The following is a 25,323-nucleotide window of genomic DNA, read 5'->3' as shown; positions in this document are numbered from 1 at the left end:
TCAGATTCTTTCTCTGGAGGTATCTCTTTAGGGAGTCAGAGGTAAGAGGCTGTGTAGAAGTGACACTCTGGGTGTTTCCCAGCTCCCATGAGGCACATCCGTATGTTCTAGGACAATGAAACAGACATCCGACAAAGGGACGTGGGAGCCAACCTGAATTCTTGTTCTGCCAACTGTGTAAAAGTGAGCATGTCTCTTCACCTCTCTGTACCTCCATGTTCCCCTGCCTCCCTCAGCATTGTTTTGAGAAATAAATCAGTTATTCTTGGAATGTGACCTGACACCCAGCAAGTGCTCCCTATAAAAATTAAATCAACACACTAAGTGAGCAAATGTACGTAGTCTGTGATCAGCAAATAACTTCAATTTCATGAGATTTCAGTGTCTCTTCATGAATAACTTCACCATTTTTAAATGATCTTTTTTATTAGGCAATATAAAGTTTTAAAGGCTATAAATCCCCAATCTGCTTTCCATCTCTATTTGCCTGTTCTGGACATTCATCGAAATGAAATCATACAGTATGTGGCCTTTGGGGTCTGGCTTCTTTTGTTCTGTGTACTGTTTTTGAGGCTCACCCACGTTATAGCATGTAACATTCTGAGAACCTGGTTGCTTTTCCATGGTTGACCAGTACTCTGTTGTATGGATAAACCACATATTGTCTATTTACTCACTGCTTAATGGATATTTGGGTTGTTTCCACTTTTTCACTGTTGTGAACAGTGGTGCTATGAATATTCATTTATGTAGGTGTTTTAAAGCATATCAGTGGTTGCCAGGGGCTGTGGAGGGAGAATTGGGAATGACTGCTAACAAACACAGGGTTTCTTTTTGGGTTGATGAGAAAGCTCTGGAACCAGACAGAGGTGGTTGGTTCACAACACTGTGAATGTAATTAATGGCACTGAACTGTATGCTATAAAATGGCTAAAATGGCAGATTTTATGTTATGCGTATTCTACGGCAATAAAAAAAATAGGCGTAAGAAGTAGTAAGTGCCCTATTAGGTGGGTGCAGGTCCCTGATCAAGCCCTGACAGGCTAGTAGTGAGAAATAAAGAAGGGAACAACTGGTTCCCTTGGTGACTGGAGGCTGCATTCCCCAAATATCACCAGTTTCCAGAGTTTCTTGGTTTCCCTTCCCTGGAGTCCCTCGTATCCTTTCTCCACTTTTGGGGCAGCACCTGCCCGTAGCTCCCCAGGATTGTGTCTCCAACAACCCCCCAGTCAGTCCTGCCACTCTGAGATCTCAGAGGGATGAGTCAAAGGTCAACAACATGGAAACCAGAGCCTCTGAGAAGAGGCTAAATGGGTGAGAGCAGGGTCATGTGGATGGTGCTCACAAACCTCCAATGGGTCTCCAACATCTAAAGCAAGGTTTCTCAACTGTGGGACTCTTGACTTTGGGAACCAGATCATTCTCTGCTATGGGGAGGGGGGTGGGTGTTCTGTGCACTGTAAAGTGTTTAGCTGCATCCTTGGCCACTACCAGCCCCCCGTGACAACAAAAAATGTCTCCAGGCATTGCCAAAGTCAACCCCAGTGGAGAACCAATGACCTAGAGGCTGCAGTTACAATTTGTTGGCATGCTCCCCAGTCTTGGTTCCTTCCCTTCTCCGCCCAGCAAATGCCTGTTTATCTTTAAGATTCCATTTAAATGTCCTCCCGGACATTCTCTTCCCAAAGCAGATTTAATCACTCATTCCTGCCTGCTTCCAAAACAATGACTCTTGAATGAGTTTAAAACTCCTTGATCCTAACTTTATCATGACCCTCATCATAATGTGTCATTCTGGAGGTGTGACTGTCTCTGGCACTGGATTTTGAGTTCTCGATGAGAATAGCTACCCTTTGTTAGATGTGTTCTATCAACGCAACACCTATGCTCATGTGTTTTGTATTTAATCTTTACTCCAACATTATAAGGTACCTGCTATGATCCCCATTTTATAGATGTGGCTGCTAAATCCCACAGAGGACACATCACTTACCCAAGGGACCATGGCTCTGAAATAGGGAAGCCAGAATCTGAACCTACATTTGAATGACCCCAAAGCTTCTCTCTTCCTAACCTCTCTGTCATATTCACCACTTACTGGTGGCTGTTAATGAATGCCAGAGGCCACTCCCAGGATCAGGAAAATGTCAGCTTCACCATGCTGGACAATTCACACACTCCTTCCCCATATCAGTTAAGATCTCAAAAAAGGGAGAGGACGTATGAGAAGACAAGAAGTCACCATGTCCTGAGGAGGTGGCCCAGGGCTGCATATATCACCCTCTGGAATGATGGGGGTGCAGAATGCGGTTAGAAGGTTCTCGTTCTTTCTGGAAAAGGCTGAACTATGGACACAGTGAAAAGATTGGTGATTGCCAGTGGCTCAGTGGCAGAGAGAGCAAGGGACAAATGGGTGGAACTCGGACTTGGGGACAATGGTAGTTAAGCTGGTGAACTCTTGTAATGGTGGATACCTGATGCTGTGCATTTGTCAAAACTCATAGAATGTACAATACAAACAGCAAAACCTAATGTAAACTGTGGGCCTTTCTTAATAATGTGCCAATATTAGCTCAGCAACTTTAACAGAGGCACCTCACTAATGCAGGATATTAATGGGAAATATTGGGTGCAGGGAGAGAGAGCATCTATAAGAATTCTCTGCACTATCTGGGATGCCTGGGTGGCTCCAATGGTTAAGTGTCTGACTTTGGCTCAGGTCATGATCTCGCTGGTCGTGGGTTTGAACCCCGCATTGGGCTCTGTGCTCACAGCTCAGAGCCTGGAGCCTGCTTCGAATTCTGTGTCTCCCTCCCTCTCTACCCCTTCCCCTCTCGCACTCTGTCTCTCTCTCAAAAATAAACATTAAAAAAATTTTTAAATAATTCTCTGCACTATCTGGGGTGCCTGGGTGTCTCAGTTGGTTGAGCATCCGACTAGTGATTTTGGCACAGGTCATGATCTCATGGTTGTGAGATTGAGCCCTGTGTGGGGCTCTATGCTGACAGGGCAGAGCCTGCTTGGGACTCTCTCTCTTTCTCCCTCTGCCCCTCCCCTTCTTTCTTCCTTTTTCTCAAAATAAATAAATATATATTTTTTAAAAAAGAATTTTCTGCACCATCTGCTCATTTTTTATAAACCTAAAACTGCTCTAAAATGTGATTCCCATTAATTTTTTTAAGTAAAAAAGAAGCCATTATAGGTGTGGGTCCAGGACAGCAGAGAGAGGAACCAAAACCCTCCTGGCATTGATCTACTAGGAAACCACCTGGAGAATTCCTCTGTAAGTAAACCAAACGGGCCCAGAGAGAGAGAGAGTGTGTGTGATCTGGCTAACTGGAACATAGACAAAGCAAAGATGGGGCCACCTCCTGCCCACATACACCCCTAGGGCCAGGTCTCCTGACTTCAGCATTAGGGACATTTGGGGCTAGATCACTCTTCATGGTGGGGACTGTGTGTGCTTTGCAGGATGTCGAGGTGCATCTCTGGTATCCAACAGATGCCAGTAGCACCTCTCAGTTGTGATAACCAAAAGTATCTTCGCACATTGTCATATGCCTCTTGGAGGAAAGAAGTGCCCCTTCCGAGAACCATAGGCTAGGTCTCTCTTGTCACTCAGACCTCCATCTTGCCTTACCTGTCTGCCCCCATCCTGGCTGTCTCCTTTTAGTGAACCTCCTTGGTTTCCCTTCCCTGCATCCTCCTTCCCACCTTAGCCATCTCCTACCTGCCTTGTCTCTCCCTTTTTTCATCCTTAACTGCTCACCATCACTCCATCTGTCCCTAGGGCCTCCCTGATTGTTTACACCCCCGGAGGTGGCTGGAGGAGCCTCTCAATCCTGAATCCTCCTATCTCTGTCTTTTCTCTGCCTCTCCCTGGTCCTTTACTATTTGTTTCTGGGCAGGACAGAGAGGAGAGAGGTGAAAAGCCAGACAGGTATCCTGGCTAACTTTGAGTGGCAGCTCTTCTGACTCTGAGCCTCAGTTTCTCACCTATCCAATGAGCCTCCCTCGTAAGGCAATGTGAGCTCCAAAAAAAGATAATGCCTGTGGAGCAATCATCCCACTGCCTTGAAGCTAGGAAGAGGAACCCCACCTGCTGCCCACATGCCATAGACTCAAACTGTACAAAGGATTATGTAAACACAGTAGCTTCGCTGAGTCTAGGACAGATGCTGGTTCCACAGGTCTCTCCTATCCAGGTGGAACGTGGGGAAGGTGACTCACCTGGGGTCAAGGCTCTGCATCTGTCTCTGACTCACTCCAGCAGGAGGTCCTGAGTTAGTGTTTCTCTGAAGATAAGGGTTGTATAGGTGAGGGCTGGGCGGCAAGGCAAGGAGTTTCCACTCTGAGCCTGCCAGCTAGGCAGGGGAGTTTACCTGAGCATGACCACCATTATTTATGCCGCCTCGGCTCCCACCTGCTACCTTCTCTCACTGTGGTCCTACTGCCTCTGCCTCTGCTACAGGGATGCTGGAACCCCTTGGGACCCTATAAGGGAGGGGGCAACCTCAGAGAGAGTATGTCCTCACTTTCCTTCCCTCCCTGCCTGCCAGGAGTAAGTCAATTACCTGAGCTTCTCAGGGACTCAAGTAGAGTCTAATTCTCTGCAAATTTGGAATTTGGGGTCCTGGCTTCTGATGTTGACAGGAAAGTAACCCTGCCACGGCCCACTGGGGCCAAAGAGTCTGCCTAATGTGCCCTCTTGATCTTCATTTTTCTTTCCCTATCTAGGTCATTTGCCCAATTAAATGTCTTTTTTAAGGATTTAAAACATCAAAAAACCCACAACTATTTGTATCTCCTTATTAATTGAAATGCCACAAATAAGGCTAAAAGTCATGCAATGGCCACCCATTAAATCATGATGACGAATTTGATGGGCATCTTTCCAGACCTTTGTATGCATGTGACCATGTGAACAAACACAAATCCATAAGATTACTCTTATGAGTTTTTGCTATGGTTTAAGATAGATATCTTTCTGTCACTTGTGTGTTTTTGTTGTTGTTGTTGTTTGTTTTTGTTTTTGTTTTTCCTCAGCATTGTTAAGTGAAATCCATGTTAGTTTATAGAGACCAAGGTCTCCGGTCCCTGGCAGTATTGACATTTGGGTTGGGCCATTCATTGTGGTGGGAGTTGTCCTGTACATTGCAGGAAGTTTTACATCATCACCCAAAGTCTCTACCTGCTAGATGCCAGTAGCCTCCCCACCCCAATTACAATAAAAATGTCTCCAGACAGTGTCAAAATCGCCCCTAGGTGAGAACCAGTGCTATAGAACCACCCCATTTTTATAAAATCAGTTTAATATTCAATTTTATGAATATGCACAGTGTATGTTTAACTGATAAGCACCTCAGCTGCTTACAATTTTTCACCTTTATTAGGAAGAATGCAATACATACCTTTGTATGTCATCTACTATCCACAGGCACTATCAGATACAAATTAAGTAGTGAGATGATCAAGGCATAGGAAATATGATTCTTAAATTTAAGAAGAATTGCCAAATTAAACTCCCAAGAGGCTGTGCTAATTCATGCTCCCAGCACCTGTGTGTCAGAGGATTTATTTCCCCATACCCTCACTAATGCTTGATCATGTAAAACTTAATTTTGCCAATATGGTTGCCAAGTGGTCTTCCATTGTGGCTTTAATTTGTATTCCCCTAGAAGCAGCTGGGTGGCTCAGTTGGTTAAGAGTCCAACTTCGGCTCAGGTCATGATCTCACGGTTCGTGGATTCAAGCCCTGTGTCGGGCTCTGTGCTGACAGCTCAGAGCCTGGAGCCTGCTTTGGATTCTGTGTCTCCCTCTTTCTGCCCCTCCCCTACTTGCGCTCTGTCTCTCTCTGTCTCTCAAAAATAAATAAGTATTAAATTTTTTTAAATTTGCATTCCCTTAATAACTAGTGGTGTTGAAAAAATCTCCATTGGTTATTAACCATATGAGTTTCCTCCTTTTAATATATCTTTCCAAAGCCTTTCTTCATTTTCCTGCTGGATTGTCTTCCTCTTATTCATTTACAGGCATTTTTGAAGAGATTCTAAACACTAATTTTGTCTACCAATCTTTTTCCTTTGCCTTCTGTTTCTTGTGCCTTACTACAGTTCCTGTCAGGAACACTCTTCTTGGTTTCTTCTAATGCTTTTACACTATAGTTTTAGGGTTGAAAAACTACTGTCATAGATTTTCTGTTTCTATAAATGAAGTTTTATTGGAACACAGCCATGCCCATTCATCAACCATGGCTATTTTTGTGCTCTGGGGGCAGAATTAAGTAGTTGTGACAGAGATAGTGTGGCCTGCCAAGTTGAAAATATTTACTGTCTGTCCATTTACAGAGAAAGTTTGCCAGCCTCTCAAACTTTAATCTACCAAAAAATATTGTGAAAACATTTCAAGTTGGGTTTTAACTTATTTTTTAGGACTTTTCTTTTTTAAGAGCAGCTTGAGGTTCTTAGCAAAATTAAAAGGGAGGTACAGAGATTTCCTATAAACCCCCTGCCATGCACATGCATAGACTCTCCCATTATCAATATCCCTCACCAGGGTGTGACATTATATTCGTTTCAGGTGTACAACATAAGGATTCAATATAGGTATATATTGAGAGTAGGCATTCTTATCATTTCTGATGTTAATGGGAATCTTTCCGTATTTCACCATTAGGTAGATTGCTTGATTCTTTCAGTTCTGTAAATCTGGGTGCAGTAGGCCTCACTTTTAATGCCCTCTGTCCCTTCCTGGCAGACTCAAACTCTATCTGCTGTATTTCCTGTCATAAACTATTAGTGGCTAAAGGTAGAAGCTTGATTGGATTCAGTTTCTAATTTTTTTAGGCAACATTACTTCATAAGGGGTGTTGTATGTTCTCTGTTGCATGATATCAGGAGTGTAACGTCCGACAGACACACTTTTAGTGGCACTAGGATTGATCAGTGGGTTCTGATGTGTGTCTGGCCTTTCCTTTCATGGAGTGGTTGCAACTTTCACCGATCATTATCGTCTAGAAGACTAGGGCTTTCATTACAAAAGGTATACAGTCTCTGCTGACAACGAGACTGGGGTGGGGAATAATTGCCAACCTTTTTCTGGCGAGTCCAGAACATCTGTGGCATGGCCACAGATCCCTATGTGAGTGGGGAGAGCAAGAATCCAGCAACAGGTGGTTCTTACTCATAGGACTAGTCATACCCAAAAGACCTCATTCCCTGTACCTTGGAGGAGACGGGCTTGTTCAGATCTGTCAGCTTAGAGACTTCGTTTTGGGCTGGCTCCACTTGAAGGCTATATTGGAAGCTGTGTCCTCCCAGAACTCACATGTTCAAGTCTTGACCCCCAGTACATCAGAATGTGACTATGTTTGGAGATAGGGTCTTTAAAGTGGTTAAGGCAAAATGAAGTCATATGGGTAGACCCTAATTCAATATAAATGGAGTCCTTATAAAGAGGGAACTTGAACACAGATAGAGAGGAACGACCACGTGAACACACAGGGAGAAGATGGCATTTATCAGCCATGGAGAGAGGCCTCAGGAGGAAAAAAAAAACCACCTTTCCAGAATAGTAAGACTCCAGAACGGTAAGAAACTAAATTTCTGTTATCTAAGACGCCCAGTCTGCAGTACTTTGTTATGGAAGCACTAGCAAGCTAATACAAGCTGGATGCAGACTCTGAGTAATTGTCTCAGCCAGCTTCTCTTTGCCTCAGTTTCCCATCTGTGCAATCAGGATTGTGAAGCCGTACCCCCTAGTAAGGGCGTTGAATGAGCTCTGCCTATAAAACCCTAAAGCATAGTATGCGACCCACAGCAGGTTCTCAACAAAGGGAGTCTCCACTGTCATGAGAAAGAGAGGAGTGACTCAGGGAGACTAATAGTTGATACTGGGAACAAGAGAAAGATGAGAAGGGCATCTCAGTGGCAGGAAGAGAACAAACCAAAGGCGGTAACCGAGACACTTGGATTTCCCCATCATTTGTTTGCCTGGCTCATTTCTACTCGTCTTTTGGGCCTCAAGTTAGACGGTAGATGTTCCACCCCCTGGAAGCCTTCCACACTCTCTGATCTGGGTCATTTGGCCCCTTGAGTTTCCAGAATGCCCTCATAATTTCCCCATCACTGATCCGTCTGTATTTACAAATGCCTTATCAGCTTGTCATCTATCCTATGCACAAGATTGGGCCTGCTCTGTTCACCAGGTGTGTCCAGCCCGTACCACGGTGCTTCACATAGTAAGTGTTCACTGAATACATACCATTGTCAATTGCAGAGTCTGCTGTCAGGGGCGGACCTAAGCAAAACCGTTTAGGAATAAATGCTGCATTCCCTTCTGTTACCTTTCTGTTATACCTTTAAGTCTACCTGGCATATCCTTGACCCACACCTTTGGCACAGAGGTAAGAACGTAAAAAAGGTTCTAGGCAGTGTTTTGTTCCTTTCCTGCTTCTCTTTGGTCTTGCTTTCTCCTTTGTGGAACTTATGATTCTTTTTTTTTTTTAACTTTTTAAAAAATATTTATTTATTTTTGAGAGAGAAAGACAGAGTGCGAGGAGGTGAGGGGCAGAGAGAGAGGGAGACACAGAATCTGAAGCAGGCTTCAGGCTCCAAGCTATGAGCACAGAGCCCGACGTGAGTCTCGAACCCATGAACTGTGAGATCATGACTTGAGCTGAAGTCGGACACCTACCCGACTGAGCCATCTAGGCGACCCTGGAACTTCTGATTCTTGACATGGCTCCTACCTTCATGAAAGCCCAGTGGGCCCAGCCAACCCTCTGTTCTATGAGGGTGGGGGTGGGGGTGCACCAGATCTGTGCTTTCTCCATATCGCAACATCTAATACGTGCACTTCCCAATTCTCCTTCCCCACCAGGACTTCTTTTCTGGTGTCCCAGTCCCTCAAGGCCATGACTTTTCACCACACTGATTTATACCAAAGTATGAATGGTTGTCTTTGGTGTAATGGGCTGGTATTTGTATTTGTCAAAGGATATTAATATGTTAACTCAGGGGCACCTGGGTGGCTCAATCAGTTGAGCATCCAACTCTTGATTTCAGCTCAGCTCATGATCCCAGGATCATAGGATAGAGCCCCACATCAGGCTCCTGGAGCCTGCTTAAGATTCTCTCCCCACCCCATCCCTCCCCCTTCATGCTCTCTGTCTCTCTCAAACTAAAAAAAAAAAAAAAAAAAAAAAAAAAAAAAAGAGGAAAAATATGTTAATTCAAAAAAAATGAATCCCAGGGTATTTAGACATATTGGAAGGGTCTATAGAAGTAAAGCATGAAAGTATGTGAACAATTATGGCCTTAAAATTTTTTAAGGAATTAAAAATTTTTTTTTTTTAACATTTATTTATTTTTGCGACAGAGAGAGACAGAGCATGAACCGGGGAGGGGGAGAGAGAGAGGGAGACACAGAATCGGAAACAGGCTCCAGGCTCTGAGCCAACAGCCCAGAGCCCGACGCGGGGCTCGAACTCGCGGACCGCGAGATCGTGACCTGGCTGAAGTCGGACGCTTAACTGACTGCGCCACCCAGGCGCCCCTTGGAGGAATTTTAAAGCTTGGGGATGATCAGGATAGAAGGAAGAACTTTGACTTGAACAATTCTCATCTTACCTATCGCAGCAACACATAAAAGAACTAGTCTGGGTTTAAAGACATGCTCACACTAAGTCAGAAATATGCAAATATTTATTGAGCACTTACTGTGTACCTGACACCAAGGTGCAAAGATGAAGGAAGCCAGATGCCTTCTTCTGTGGAGTACACAGTCTGATGAGGAAGACAAAATTATTAGAGCTACAGTCCTAATATGCTGTGATGGATGCTGAGCCAGCATGCCGTGGGGCCAGGACCAGGAAAGCTCCAGCATCCAGAATCTTAAAGCATGAGAAGAATTCATCCAATCAGAGGAGAGGGGGCAGAGTGTCACAGGTGGGGTGTTGGTCTAAGGAGCTATGGCTTCCTCTTGAAGTCTGGGGGAGTCAACCCAGAGTTTTAATCATGAAAGTGACATGATCAGATGACTGGAGGATATGGGTCAGAGGGAGATGTTCAGCGATGTGTTGGAGGCAGCCCAAGCCCCCTCACAAGAGCCAGTTGTTAAATTTTCAGGAATTTTGTGAGCCAGTTGTTAAACACAGCTGTCATTAAAAGTAAACTATCTGAACTTAAAATTAAATAAATGAGGGTAATCTGGGACTGAGACCTTCTTCTTACATCTGTCACTGTTGGGGAGGTTAACTTGATGTTCTTAGCACTGAAACCAAAGGATGACGGTCTTATGAAACTACAAATTACTATAAATTATGAGACTGAGCCTTCTATCTGAAAGTATTGGAAGTTTTTAGAGATAATTTGCTTAAAGATTGAGCAAGTCAAAAAGTAATAAAATCTAGAATCTAAACTCTAAAATAGTAATAACCATTCAAAAGCCATTACTTCCCAATTATTTTATTTCACTTCACTATTATCTGTACTCTTGGGGCTCTTCATGACTATTGTATGTGTATTGTGGAATTAGGATGTAATGGCGTGCCACTGTGCATCTCTGTGAGTGCTTCAGCCACGGGGCAAGATTTATAACACGGAAACTGGCAAATGCTAACGTACCAGTGGAGGTGAACCCAGCGGCAGGAGGTGAGGGAAGAGGTTCACTGAGAGACAGAGATTTGGGAATAAATAGAAGGAAGATCATTACCCTAAAGAAATCCAGAAGGTAAGTGGGATGGGATTTGTTCACCAAAGTTCAGTTCTGGCAAGACTTTTGTTTTCCGAAGTCTGGTAAGGTGATAAACACAAAACATCAGCAGATACAGTAGAACTTGTTGAAAGGATTAACTCAAAAGTAAAAACAAAGTAACAAAAGATACAGTCAAGGAGTCTTTTCTTGTTTCTTTCTGTAAGTCTTCTCTTTAAAAATAAACACTTTATATCTTTGTCTGGCACAAAGGTGGGCAATAATTCTCAGAAACACCACACAGTCTTTGAGTTTACAATGTTGATGTTTTCTTCCATCCTGAATCCTGTTACTCTTCATGAATTGACAAAGACTCAAATTCTGGGTTGTTGTTTTTTTTTTTTTTCAGTGTCTTCTGGCTCCATTAGAAAAGAGTTGAGGGGTGCCTAGGTGGCTCAGTCAGTTGAGTGTCTGACTCTTGGTTTCAGCTCACGTCATAATACCAGGGTTGTGGCATCGAGCCCCATTTTGGGCTCTACACTGAGCATGAAGCTGGTTGGGATCCTCTCTCCTTCTCCCTCTGCCCCTCCCCTATTCATTCACTTGCACTCTCTCTCCAAGAACGAGAGAAGAAAGAAAGAAAGAAAGAAAGAAAGAAAGAAAGAAAGAAGAAAGAAAGAAAAGAGTTGAAACCATTTAAAAATCAGTTCCACAAATAACTTTGCAACTCTTGTTTGAAAAAAAAAAAACACTGCTGATGACGATCAAGGATAGTTCATTTAAAATACATTTTTAGCTTTTTAAAATTGTGATGTCTATCTTTTTTGAGCCACAGAAGTCTGATTGGTCCAATGCTTATTATGCACAGAGTCCTTTGATAAGTGATTTACGTTTTTTTTTTTATAGAATTCTCATGACCACCTGGAGAGAGGGGAACCATTAATAACTTCAGTTTACAGGTGAGAAAACAGTAGTGCTGAGATGTGAAGCTAATTGACTTACAGCAACAGGCTAGAAGGGATATTGTACAGCCTGTGCTCAATGAAGGAGAAAACTCACACTCAAAGGGAAAGTGAGCAGATAAGAGACATTCAACCTATTCATGAGGGAGTGGGAAATTTGAACCCAAGGCTGTCAGGTTTTAAAGCCAGTGCCCCATCATCATGAAATCCCAGTGTTTTGCTCTTGACTCAGCACGTGCAATCTGTCTGATCCAGTATCTCCCATTCCTGTTATTTGAGTCAAAGTACATTCAGGTACTAGCAATGCTTTTATTTACTTGGTAGGGTTTTTTCTACTGAATGTTGTTAAGCCTTTAAAGTTCTTCATTAGAACCTAATAGATCACTATTGTACATAGAAAACCCAAACTATCAGACATAAATAAGTGTGCAGGTGGGAGCACACTTTATCTTTTCCCACCTGAACCCCAACTGATACAGAAGATAAGAGTAAAAAGAGAACATCTTAAAAATTAAAGAATATTGTTTAAATTCTAGCTAGCTGCTGTTGCTGCTGAAGGCTCTGAGCCAAAGACCCTCCTTCTCACTTTCCAAAGGGATGTCATGGGGAAAGTGTTGTAGGCATAGTAACATCGAATCAAAATATTCTCAGGGTGTCATCAAAAGGATTGAAGGAATGAAAAAGGGGATACCTTTTTTATGGGCACCTAGGTGTGTCCGACTTCAGCTCAGGTCATGATCTCACGGTTCATGAGTTTGAGCCCTGCTTCGGGCTCTGTGCTGACAGCTCAGAGCCTGGACCCTGCTTCGGATTCTCTCTCTCTCTCTCTCTCTCTCTCTCTCTCTCTGCCCCTCCCCTGCTCATACTCTCTCTCTCTCTCTCTCTCTCTCTCTCTCTCTCAAAAATAAACATTCACAAAAATTTGTAAGGGGATACTTTTTAAAATTTTTTAATGTTGTGTCTGTGAACCAAGAAAAAACACCATGAAAAGCTTTTAATTTCAACTAAAATTCAACAAGGGAGCCAAAAACATCCAATGGAAACAGGATACTCTCTTCAACAGATGGTGTATGGAAACTGGATAAGCCACACGAAACAATGAAATGGGAACTCTATTTCACACCACTCACAAAAATTAACTTGAAATGGATCAAAGACTTAAGCATAAGACTCAATACCATAAAACTCTTAGAAGAAGCCCCTCAACATGGGTCCCGGCAATGATTTCTTGGATATGACACCAAAAGCATAAACAGCAAAAGCAAAAATCAGCAAACTCAAAGACTTCTGCACAGGAAAAGAAACAATTGACAGAATGAAAAGACAATCAAAAAATTGGGAGAAAATTTTTGCAAACCGTATATTGGATAAACGTTAACCCAAAATGTGTAAAGAACTCATACAACTTAATGACAAAAACGCAAACAATCCAACTTAAATGGGAGGGGGGGGCAAAATAAATAGATATTTTTCCAAAGAGGACATCAAATTGGCCAACAAGCACACGAGAGGATGCTCAACATCAGGGAAATGTAAGTCAAAACCACAGTGAGATACCACCTCAAAAGACAAAAGACAACAGGTGTCAGCGAGGATGTAGTGAAGAGGGAACCCTGGTGCACTGTTGGTGGGAATGTAAATTGGTCCAACCACTATGGAAAACAACATGGAGTTTCCTCAAAAATTAAAACCAGGTCTACTCTATAATCCAGCAATTCCACTGCCGGGTATATACCCAAAAGAAGTGAAAACAGAATCTTGAAGAGATATATGCACTCCTCTATTTATTGCATCATCATTCACGATAGCCAGGATATGGAAACAACCTAAATGCCCATCAAGGGATGAGTGGGTAAAAAAGGTGATACACACACACACACACACACACACACACACACACACTAGAATATAATTCAGCTGTGAGATAGGAAGATATCTTGCCTTTGTGACAACATGGATGGACGTGAGTACATTATGCTAAGTGGGATAAGTCAGAGAAAAACATGCACAGTGCAATATTACTTAGACTTGGAATCTAGAAAAAATAGAGTGGTGGTTGCCAGGGGAGGGAGGGTGCAGGGATAAGACTGATGTTGTTTAAGGGTACAAACTTGCAATGAGTGGTGAATAAGACAGGTCTAATGCAGAGTGTAATGAATATAGACAATATTATACTACAATCATCAAACTTGCTAAAAGACTACTTAATTATCTCAGCCATTAACAAGAAAGGGTAATTATGTAATGTGATAGAGGTGCTAAATATTGCTATACTGGCAATCATATTACAATATATAAATGTATTGAATGAACATGTACAACCTCAATTTACATAATGTTCTATGTCAAATAATTCAACAAAAAATAAAATGCTTACATGAAGACTAAAACTTGGTTTCTACCTTTAAAAAAAAAGGGAAAATGGGGCGCCTGGGTGGCTCAGTGGGTCAAGTGTCCAACTTCAGCTGAGGTCATGATCTCATAGTTCATGGGTTCAAGCTCCACGTTGGGCTCTGTGCTGACAGCTCAGAGCCTAGAGCCTGCTTGAGATTCTGTGTCTCCCTCTTTCTCTCTCTGCCTCTTCCCTGTTCACACTCTGTCTCTCTCTTTCTCAAAAATAAATAAAGCATTAAAAAAATTTTAATATAAAAAATAAAAAAGGGGAAAAAAACACCCTGAGTCAAAAAATTGGGAAAAAATTAGTTTATTTCAAAAGGAATTGGGTCTAAAAAGAGTCTTCAAAGAGGCTTAGCCAAGTGGTTTCCTTTAAGAAGTTTCCTGAGGGCACCCTTCAGATCGCGGTTCTGAAGGCTGTAGATGAAGGGGTTCAGCATGGGGGTGACCATGGCATACATCACTGTGGCTACCATGTCCCTCTGGGTGGTGTGTGTGGATGCAGGGTTGAAGTAGACCCCAATAATAGTCCCATAGAAGAGAGAGATGACACAAAGGTGAGAGCTACAGGTAGAGAAAGCTTTCCACTTCCCCTGGGCTGAGGGCACCTTCCACACAGCCACAGCAATAGGTGTATAAGAGGCCGTGATACACACAAAAGACATCAGAACCACCAAACCCCCAAGGACCAGCATCAACATCTCGTTGACTTGCGCGTTGGAGCAGGAAAGCTTGATCAAGGCATTAATGTCACAGAAAAAGTGTGGGATCCTATTGGTGCAAAAGGACAAGCGGGTCATCAGGATGGTATGGACCATGGAGATGAGGTTTGCTGAGGTCCAGGGCACGGTCACTAGCAAGGCACAACGAAGGACGTTCATGATCGCCATGTAGCGCAGCGGGCAGCAGATGGCCAGGTAGCGGTCATAAGCCATGACTGAGAGAAGGATGCTTTCCGCTGCCCCAAAGGCAATGAAGAAATACATCTGGGCCAGGCAAGCCTGGGGGGAGATGGTGCTGTGTCTGCACAGATAGTTCACCAGCATCTTGGGGACGGTGGTGGAGGTAAAACAGATGTCCAAAAGAGACAAGTTGCTGAGGAAGAAGTACATGGGGCTGTGGAGGTGAGGGTCCAAGAGGATGGCCAGGATGGTGAGCAGATTCCCCATGCATCCGATCAGATACAGGCTGCAGGACATACCAATGAGCACCTGCTGCTGTAGGGGCTGCTCGGAGAGGCCGAGGAGGATGAATTCGAAGACTCGGGTCTGATTCTCCATATCCGGGCAGTTCTGAGGCCAGAAACAAGGGCGTCAACAGTGAGTGGACTCTGGAGGAAGAAATGGATCATCGCCTTACTGTCCTTCCCACCCAGCCTTCAGGGTTCCTCTCACTAGCCTCTCTGAGCCTGTTTCCTCATGTGCTTAAGGAACTAATAATTCTAACCTCTTAGGATCATTACAAGGATTAAGTGATAAAACTGTGTACAAGGGCCTTAAATCCATACCTAACATGTAATGTGGACAGTTATTTTTATTACTGGGAATTTCCAACGAAGCTATCAAGATAAAGAGTGATATATGTTAATTAGCTTGATCGTGGTGACTATTTCACAGTTAGGCACATATCAAAGTATCAAGTTGTATACCCTAATTATATACATTTTTACCTGCCAATTATGACTCACGAAAGATAGGGGGAAGAAATAAACCAAATAAATAGCCGAAATAAAATACTATTTCCAAGACTTGTTTTAAAAATAATAAAAATAAGGGCGTCTGGTCACTTGGACATCCAACTCTTGACTTCGGTTCAGGTCATGATCTCACAGTTCATGGGTTCGAGCCCTGTGTCGGGGTCTGCACATGGAGCCTGCTTGGGATTCTTCCTCTCTTCCTCTCTCTGCCCCTCCCCAGCTCATGCTCTCTCTGTCTCTCTCAATATAAATAAATAGACTTAAAAAAATTAAAATGAAAATATTTTTTTATTTCTTTTTTATTTTTTCATTCATTTTTAATATATTTTCAATTGTGATTAAGGGCATCAATTCTGAAGGCAGACAGCCTGGGGTTAAATCTTAGCTCTGCCTCTTACTAGCTGTGTGAGTTAGGTGAGTTACTTAACTTCTCTGTGCCTTAGTTTTTTCATCTTTAAAATGAGGCTAATAATAATACCTGCTCCACATAGTTGTGAAGATGTGGTGGGTGAATACAGAAAATGCTGAACCTCATGAATTTTAAGACCTCTTAGTGGCCGAGAGCAAGGGTTTCGACAGACCCTGTTTGAATACCATCTCTGACACTCATTGGCTGTGTTAGCCAGTGACAGACACTCCCACAGCCTCAGTTTCTTGGGAGGAGTAAATGAGACAATTCGTGTGGAGCTCTACAGAAGCTTCTTTTAAAGGCACTCTCTAAAATGTTACAAGGACACGTATCTTTTCCATCAATCTCGTTGTCAGGCTGTAAGAGCATGCACAGATTAATTATATCTTGGTGCAGGTTATTTTCAAAGGGAGCTAATTTCATTCATTTTATGCTTCTTAGCGTCAGTGTTGGAGACAGACAATCTTTATTTGCCCACAAATTCTGGCCCCATGTCCCAGGCACTGCTTGCGTTACCCGGACCCTGGGCAGCCCACTGACTCTGAGTCCACTTAGGCTAAGGTACACTCCAGCAACATACACGCCCAAATCTTGGTGGCTGACAGCACTGAAGGTTTATTTCCCTCTCGGGCTGCAGGCCCATCATAGGTTGCTATGGCTGTGCTTCGTGATGAATTCAGTCCAGAACTCAGGCAGAGAGACAAACCTCTGTGTCTGGGGCACTGCCAGTTATCGCAGCAATGGAAAAAGTGAAGGGTAGGCTGGCTCCAAAGAGCTTTTACAAGGAAACAGCCTTCTCTGGCCTCCACCCACATTTCAGTGGCCAAGCCTGGTGTTAAGGGGGTGGGGTGGCAGAAATCTCACCCTGGGAGCAACATTACACATTTGTGAACGACAATAGACTCTCCAAAGCTATCCAGTCATCTTTATCCACGGAAGGCTGAGAAAAAGAGTGAATATCTGGGTTGGCTGGTGTTTTGGGTTTTTCTGTTTTTGTTTTTATTTTTGTTTTTTGTATCTATGGACTCCCCCATGCTGTTCACCCTGCAATCCACATACCATATGGCAAGGCATGTTCAGGGTACATCTGAGGTATGAAAATATTTATTTTGGGGTTTTGTTCTTTAAGTTTACTTATGTATTTTGAGAGGGAGAGAGCCCAGGAGGGGCAGACAGAAAGAGAACTGCAAGCAGGCTCCACTCTGTTAGCGCAGAGCCCAACACGGGGCTTGAACTCTCAAACTGTGAACTCATGACCTGAGCTGAAACCAAGAATCAGACGGTTAACCAACGGAGCCACCCACCCAGGCACCCCAGAAAATGTTTATATTACAGGTGGCAGGTGTCTTAGTGTGGGGGCATGGGGTGGCGGGGGCGGGGGGGGGGGCAGAGGGCGGTCTCAATTGTCTTCCATACTTACTTACACTTTTTATTCAATGGATTAAATTCATTCTGAATTTCTGACTCAGCATCCACCTCTTTTCCAATTCCTGCTTGATTATCCTGCTGTTTCCTGGACATCACTCCCAGACACCACCCCCACCCCAGGCAATCCCGTCTCACGAGGTCTGAAATGGGATCCCCCTGCCAAAGCCGCTGAAGTTGGCCCTGGGAGTTTTTTTGCACTGTGGCATTCCGTGGGGTGCACAACCTGGACAACCAAGTCAAGCACTGGGCACTGCCCGCCACTCCTGTCCTGCCTCTCACATCCCAGTGATTCTGAATTTGTGGACTTTTAAACATCATCTTAATCTCTTGGACAGAAGCAGGAGGTTCATTCCCAGTGCGAGTTCACTACAGACTCCCAGGTAGGTGATCTATCATCCCCTGGTCTCCCCATGGCCACTCTCGCCTCCCACAGCCCTGCAGCCAGTGAGCCTGTGGAAATGCAGACCCGGGTCCAATCCAACTTCACAGCTCAAGCCCAGGGATTCTCATCCTGGAGTCTGCACACATTTGGGGCCAGATCATTTTTTGTGGTGGGGACCGCCTTGTGTATATTTGCAGGATATTGAGCGACACCCCTGGTCAGTAGCACCCCCTCCACTCCAACTGCAACAAGAAGAAACATCTCAAGGCCCCTTGGGAAGGAATTGAAATTGCCCTCCATTGAGGACCGCTGAACTAGGTTGAAACCCCTGCTCTCTCCTCCCCCAGCACCTGCCCAAACTGACTAACTTTAAGCAGGACAGTGATGCTTATTTGATGCAAATCCACAGTTGAGCTAACCCACTTGACATGTAGCACCCCCACTGAACCCTCCACAAGTGCATGGGGCAGGCAGCTGAGGCTCCACACCTCACTTCTGCATGGAGTTAGAATTCAGCCTGAGCTCTGGCTGAATTCTCTTGACCACTCTCTTGACCAGCTCAAACACCCTGTCCACCCACGAGGCTATGACACCAGGCACTCTAAAGTTTTGGTGGGGAACACTGAGCAGGCAGCTCCCTGACCTTTGAGGAGAAGTTCCAGGGAGGAAGTTGAGACCTGAGACCATGCCTCTACAGCTTGTCTTCTTGACACACTTACTTGACCAGTGGCTGCTGTACCTCTGGCAGATCTCAGGACCTCTCAGCCCATGGGTGTTGTGTTTCCAGGGGGGAGGGGCCACTGCTGCCTCCACATTGTCTTCTGACTGTAGAGGAGGAGCATGTTTTCTCTGGGAGCCAAAGCAGGGGCACCACCAACAGGTTTATACCAGACTCTCTGACCTCCTGAAGCGTGATCCCCAGAGAATCTTGTTAGAGGGAATAAAATTAGCTCATCCTCCCTAGCGTGCCTCTGAGTCTAGAGAGCGTGCCTCTGTGGGAAAATAGTTGGTCCCAAGAATAGTGGCTTTTTTCAGATTCATCCCTCTTGGTTGACAGAGGAAGGTGTGGTACTCAATGTTTTCCATGATGAAACTTTTAAATATCTTATCACCAATAATGGTTATAATGTATTAAGTATTTGTTATGTGGGTAGAGCCACACTAAACATGCAATATCCCATCATTCCTGCTATAGTGAGTGCCTGTGTCTTCATGTATAGTCTCTAATTTTTCACTTAAAGACATCTGAATGTCTATGGTTCTGAAGGTCACTTAACGTTTTTGTGCAATGGTGTGATATTTTCCAAATATTTCTTTGTCTATCGATTTGCTCTTGGCTCATAAAACACAATCTCTATACCGACTCTGAATGCAGAAAATTTGTCACACACTTCTAAATTCTAAAGGTGTGAGCAGCAGCCTTGGTGTCTCTGTGAAAACAAGGGTATCGTGTGTGAAAACTGATGGTTTTGTATCTTCTTTCCCAAATTTTAGTACTTTTGTTTCTTGGGTTTTTTTTCTGGGGGAGGGGAGAGGTATAGTGCTGCTTTGTCTAGGACCCCCAGGATAATGTTGAAGAGAAATCCATAACTATAGAAATCCATACATTGTTCCCAAGCTAAAATGGAACGTTCTCAATGCCACACTGTGAAATATGATATTTATAGTAGGACTTTACATAGATCTCACTTCTAGATTCAGACATTTCTGTTCTACCACAAGTTTGCTGAGTTTCTTTCTGAATCATGTTTACCTTATACAAGTTACTATGAATTGCATTGACTAATTTAAAATTTTATGTGGAATGTTCCTGTAGGCACAAATTAGACAGAATAAATGATGAACTCCTGTGTCTCAAGGTTTAATAATTATAAACACTCGACCAATTGAGTTTCTTACAATCTTCCCCCTTATTTGGTTTATCATTTTATTTAAAAAAATTTTTTTTTAACATTTATTTATTTTTGAGACAGAGAGAGACAGAGCATGAACGGGGGAGGGGCAGAGAGAGAGGGAGACACAGAATCGGAAGCAGGCTCCAGGCTCTGAGCCATTAGCCCAGAGCCCGACGCGGGGCTCAAACTCACGGACTGTGAGATCGTGACCTGAGCTGAAGTCAGACGCTTAACCGACTGAGCCACCCAGGCACTCCTGGTTTATCATTTTAAAGAAAATCCCACAGAGTACACAAATGTACCCCTATGTATTACCCATGTTTATGTTAGTATAGATTACTAACATATAGTGATATATCTCTATCTATCTATCTATCTATTTATCTATTCATCCATCCACCATCTGTCTATGCCATGCCATTAGCACACCTAACAAATAAATAAAAATGCCTTAATGTTTCCTGATATACAATCCATACTCAAATATTGTGATTTTTTTCAAGCTTTTTCTAATAAAAATCCAAACATGGTATACACATTAATTGAGTTACGTCATTAAGACTCTTTTATTTTTTTATATGAGATTCAAATTTTATTTGTGTTTTTAATTAATAGGAAATTTATTGTCAAATTGGCTTCCATACACCACCCAGTGCTCCTCCCAACAGGTGACCTCCTCAATGCCCATCACCCACTTTCCCCTCCTTCCCACCCCCCATCAACTCTCAGTTTATTCTCAGTTAAGACTCTTTTATTTTATCTATTCATATTTTATTTTATCATATCTAATAATATGACATTTGCCTTTCTGTCATTCTTTTTTCAAAACTAGATTATTTGTCTTGTAGAATGTCCTTCACGATATATGTTGCTCATTGTTTCATCCTGGTGTTATTTTACATGTACCCCAACAAAATTTAGAAGTAAAGGAAAGAAAGGGAGACAACGCTACCAAGAGGACTAGGGCTTTCAGGAGACCCCCTTTTCTGCAGCCAAGCTGGGGAATTGTTATGAGGTCACATATCAAGACAATCTTTCCCAAGAATGAAGACAGAGGAAAGGGAGCATCTCAGCAGACCTGTGGCTTCTCACATATCCAATGATACCAATACGCATAGCATGTAGTAGAGGACCAAGAGCCAGAACCCATCAGGAAGGCACAGTCATAGTGAGAAGATCTGGTATCACGCCAGTTGCTGTGAAAACAAATACAAGGATCAGTCCGGTCCCTTAACCACAGTGCTGGGCAAGCCACACTCAGCCATGCCCAGCTGGGCTCACCAACAAGATCCCAGAAGAGAATAAGGCTACTGGCAAAGGTCTTTCCTTGGGGATATGTGAGTAATCCTAAAAGTAAAATATCCTAACCATATATTACAGCACTGTGTTTACATGAAGGAAATATTTACATCGGGAGCTTTATCATTATCTGTTGTGTGGGGCCATCCTGGGCACTGTAGGACATTGAGTGGCATGGCTGGTCTCTACCCACTCTCCATTGTGACAACCAAAAATATTGCAGTGCCAGTTGTCTCTAGGAAGAAACCACCACCTTTTGAGCACCACTGTTTTATAATAATCATCTGTTTTATAATAATAATCTTGAATTATAAATGAAACAAATGAGGCCAAACCGGACAAATGACTTAACATCCCTGGATCTCTGAGATTAAGTTTGAGAACATGATGCATTTGAATGTCTGGTGTATAACAGGTGACAAGTCTGTCAAATGATCACATACTCTCTTTCCTAAACATTTCTTGAAATGCTTATAACACTCACTCACTCATTCATTCCAATATAGTTCATTGTGCACCTACTGTGTACCAAGCCCTGTACTGGAAACTGGAGACACACCCATGTGTTGGAAGCCTGCTCCGCCCTAAAGTAACAGCCTGTCTGACGGGCAAGACATACATAGGCAAAGGAAGATCATAATTAACACAGCTACAAAACTCTACATAGGGTATGACTGGGATATTAAGGGAGTTGGATTAATTCACGCTGGGCACAGGATGGGTTCTTCTATGAAGCTTGACACGAGCCAGTGAAAGATGTTCCAGATAGATGACACGGCAGGAACAAAAGCATAAAGATAAGATACAAGACAATATCCAAAAAGATGAGTCATTTACCACACAGCTGTGGCAAGGGGGTGGAGAGCCCTTGGGAGTGTAGGAGATGCAGGTATAAAGATGAATTGGCACCCACTATGTGGGAATTGAAAGGTGCCATCTGAAGATTCTAGGTTATCCATGTGGCACTGAGGAATCGGTGTTTCCAAAAAGTATATCAAGGGCGTGTTTTAGGAAGATGGCCCCTTGAACTTGACTAGAGCATGGGTTGATGAAGGTAAGACTAAGTACAGGATATACAGCAATTGTCCTGACCTGAGCTGAGGCAGAAGCAGTGGAAGTGAAAGAGAGCAGATGTACTCAAGATGGTCCAGGAGGCTTAGCGTGTGGTTCTGGTCAAGTGTGTAGACACAAAAAAAGTCCAAAAACAGATGATGACCAGAATGTGAGGTCATTGAATCATACGTGGAGGGGTTAGGACTGGATCCCCTGGGCAGTGATTCCTTGGGTGTGTTCTATAGGACACTAGAAGCTCCAGATATATCCAGATGAGCTGGGCCTCTCAATAAGCTTGGTACATCACACACTGTCTACTCCCTCCTTAGAGTGTACAATTCTCTTCAGTGTATTAAAGGCACTGAGACTTCCTACAATAAAGGGCTTCCTATTTAATGTTGTTTAATTATGGTTTTTACACACACACACACACACACACACACACATCTGCAGCTAACAAAATAGCAATGAGCATGACAACTGGAAATATGACAGGAAGTTTGGTTCAGGCCAAAATCAGACCCTTGAGGCAACTTGAGAATCTATGGGAAGAGGTCTTCCGGATTCAATGGGACAGACAAGCTCAGGTGTTCTGAGTCCAACAGAGACACTCACATGAAGGTAGGGACTGAGCCATCTTGCCACTTGTGAATGCCCTTTGGGTATTGTTTCCTGAGGCCAATCCAGTAGCCATTATTTTCCTTTGGACTCAGGAATTTCTGCATGAGAAGAAGGCAAAGTAAGTCAGGAAAGACTACATCCAGAGGTGAGAATGGCAGTGGAAGCAGTCCATGAAAGGGACTAAGACCTAGGGGACCCCATGGGCAAGGATGTCCTCCAATGTCGCTGTTGAACACAGTGGCTTATAAAAAGGGGATAACAATGGCAGGTGCCTTCCAGGATTTTCTGAAACTTCAATGAGGGAAGAAGAGCCCAGTATGGCTCCTAGATGAGCACTGCCTGGCTAAAGGGTAGATAGGATTATTCAAGGGCATGGTTAACAGGGTTAGGAATCTGGACACTACTCCATAGAAAATGTTCTGGTAATCAGTTGGATTCCACTGACAAACATTGAGTCCGCTGAACCATACTGAGTGTGTCCAATCTGGTTCCAGGCAGTATGGACTCAAGAATGAGTCAGAACCACCCCTAGCCGGGAAGTTCTCCATGTGCAAGGAGATGAACCAGGGATCTGGCAGCATAGTCCAGTATTAAGGAAGAGGGGGTGGGAAGGATGCTGAAGGACAAAGTTTGATCTGATGAAGAACAGGTAGGAGCTGTCCAGGTAGATAGAAGGAAGCATTCCAGACAGAAGGGCCACCATGAAGAATCATTCAGAAGCAGGACTGAATACTGGGCAACGCGGCATGCTGACACAGCGGAAGGACATTATGAAGGACAGAATGCAGGATTTGCACTAGATTCTACAGGGAACAAGGACATGAGATTGCAATGACTTGACGGGTCTCCAGAGCACCCCTCCCTGCTTCTCACCTGCTCTGCTTGGCTGTTGATGATGACCAGGTGAGCACCCTTCTCTGTACAGTGATCCTTGGCTTTGAACCAGCTCAGTACTTGTGTGGAAAATTGATAGCAGGAGCCCTGAAATGCCGTCCAGTTTTCATGGCAGAGCTCACAGGAGGATTCTGGAGAAGGGGAGGGACATCAGCTCTGTTGAGGCTACAGGCTGCACTGGCCTCCAGAGGTGAAATGATCCAAACCTGTTCATCCGTGCCTCTTTGCCAAAATGAGCACAGTAGCTTCCCATGTGTTCATGCAAGAGCCGGGCCTTACCAGATGGCAGAGTGATACATGCAAGGGGCCTCACACTTTATGTTGGCATCCACCTTGACAGAGGATCGATTAAAACAACCCAACACCTGCTCACGTGTTATAAGAACCACTACCATCAACAGTGCTGAAGACAACAGCAGTCCTCTTCCAACTCCCAGTTCCCACCACCCAGCCCACCCTGCCTCCTTACCGTTGCCTGCCCGCACAGCTTCCGTTTGCCGGAACACCTCTCCCCACACGATGTCCCGCTCGTGCCCAGCGTCTGCCAGACCCTGCACAACTAAGAGGCCCACAGAGAAAGGCGGATCAAGACTTGGTGGTGCGTGTGGGAAGGAAGCCCTCCGTTTCGTTCAGCACTCACATTGGATGTCCATTTGCTTGAGGTCTTCCTGCATCTTGTTGGAGAACAGCAGTACTAGGAGAGACACGTGCTGATGTGCTCTAGACCTTTCAGCACCTGGTTCTTTTCCCACTCCCCAAACTGCAGGCTAAGACGAGGAGGGCAGGTCCCCTCTAAAATCATGAAGTCCAGCGATGCAGTCCAGCCACCCCCTTACTGACCCATCTCTGCCCCAGGCCTGTAGGGCCTGCTTCTCAAGACTCGGTCCATGTGATCACCCATTTCCCACTGGCTCACCCCTTACCCTCAGCCAGGACCACACCTAGGATGAGGTCGAGTAGAAGCAGCATCAGAGTCATTGCCAGGCAGAAAAACTTCCAGGGGTCATCCTGGGGCAGCCTTTGGTCCCTCTGTGCTGCGGGGAATGCGGCAAGTATGAGGCGGTGCACATCGTCTGCCAGGATCATGCCAGGAATGTGGAGGGATGAGGGATGGGCCTGAACCATGCCCTGGAGTGGAAAGCAAGGAGCAGTCGCTGGTACTGAGGGCACCTACTCCTGCCCTGGGCCTCTTGACTCACCCGGTTTCCCCTGGATGGGCGGATATTTTCCTTCCATGGTGTGAGGTCCTGTGCGTGTGTTCACCTGTGGCTGCAGCTCCTTCTGGTCTAGCTACCCACAGCCCTTCTGGTTATTGTTGAAGACACGCCCATCCTATACTAGGAAATGCCACCCCCCACGTAAACCATCAGATGTTTCCTTCCTGGCTCAGTGAGGCCCCCAAGGTCTCTAGATGGCTTATCACCAATTCACGCCACCAGGAGATGGCATTAGCATCTTGGAAAAGGTGTTCTGTCCCAAGTATTCTCTGCAGCTGTCATTTCTCTCTCGGTCCGGAGGACAGTAGCCGCCCCAGAAATCTGCTTCGAAGTTTGTGGTACATTTGCACCTTCAGGCTTCTGGTTCCATTTGTTTCAAAA

General features: G+C 44.2%; 2 protein-coding genes across 3 annotated transcripts; both read right to left on the bottom strand.

Moving 5' to 3' along the window:
• Positions 1–14,392: 14,392 nt before the first annotated feature.
• On the bottom strand, positions 14,393–15,328 carry LOC122486386 (olfactory receptor 24-like). The gene has a single exon (XM_043585819.1). It carries the CDS (start codon positions 15,326–15,328, stop codon positions 14,393–14,395), a length of 936 nt encoding a protein of 311 aa, XP_043441754.1.
• A 5,238-nt stretch (positions 15,329–20,566) lies between these two features.
• On the bottom strand, positions 20,567–25,015 carry LOC122487044 (C-type lectin domain family 4 member G-like). 2 transcript variants are annotated; one of them, XM_043586913.1, is made up of 7 exons: positions 24,925–25,015; positions 24,649–24,754; positions 24,366–24,419; positions 24,195–24,284; positions 23,705–23,856; positions 22,826–22,929; positions 20,567–21,054 (listed from the first exon to the last, which is right to left on the bottom strand). In XM_043586913.1, exons 2-7 carry the CDS (start codon positions 24,701–24,703, stop codon positions 20,928–20,930), a joined length of 582 nt encoding a protein of 193 aa, XP_043442848.1. In that variant the 5' UTR covers positions 24,704–24,754; positions 24,925–25,015; the 3' UTR covers positions 20,567–20,927. The 2 variants fall into 2 exon arrangements, with proteins under 2 accessions (XP_043442848.1, XP_043442847.1); XM_043586912.1 differs by having other exon boundaries at positions 24,649–24,759; positions 24,925–25,012.
• Between the last annotated feature and the right edge of the window lie 308 nt (positions 25,016–25,323).

The sequence above is a fragment of the Prionailurus bengalensis genome, chromosome A2 (genome assembly GCF_016509475.1).
Source record: "Prionailurus bengalensis isolate Pbe53 chromosome A2, Fcat_Pben_1.1_paternal_pri, whole genome shotgun sequence".
Lineage (NCBI taxonomy): Eukaryota > Metazoa > Chordata > Mammalia > Carnivora > Felidae > Prionailurus > Prionailurus bengalensis.
The sequence above is the reverse complement of the archived record's forward strand: the minus strand, read 5'-3'. Positions and strand labels throughout refer to the sequence as shown.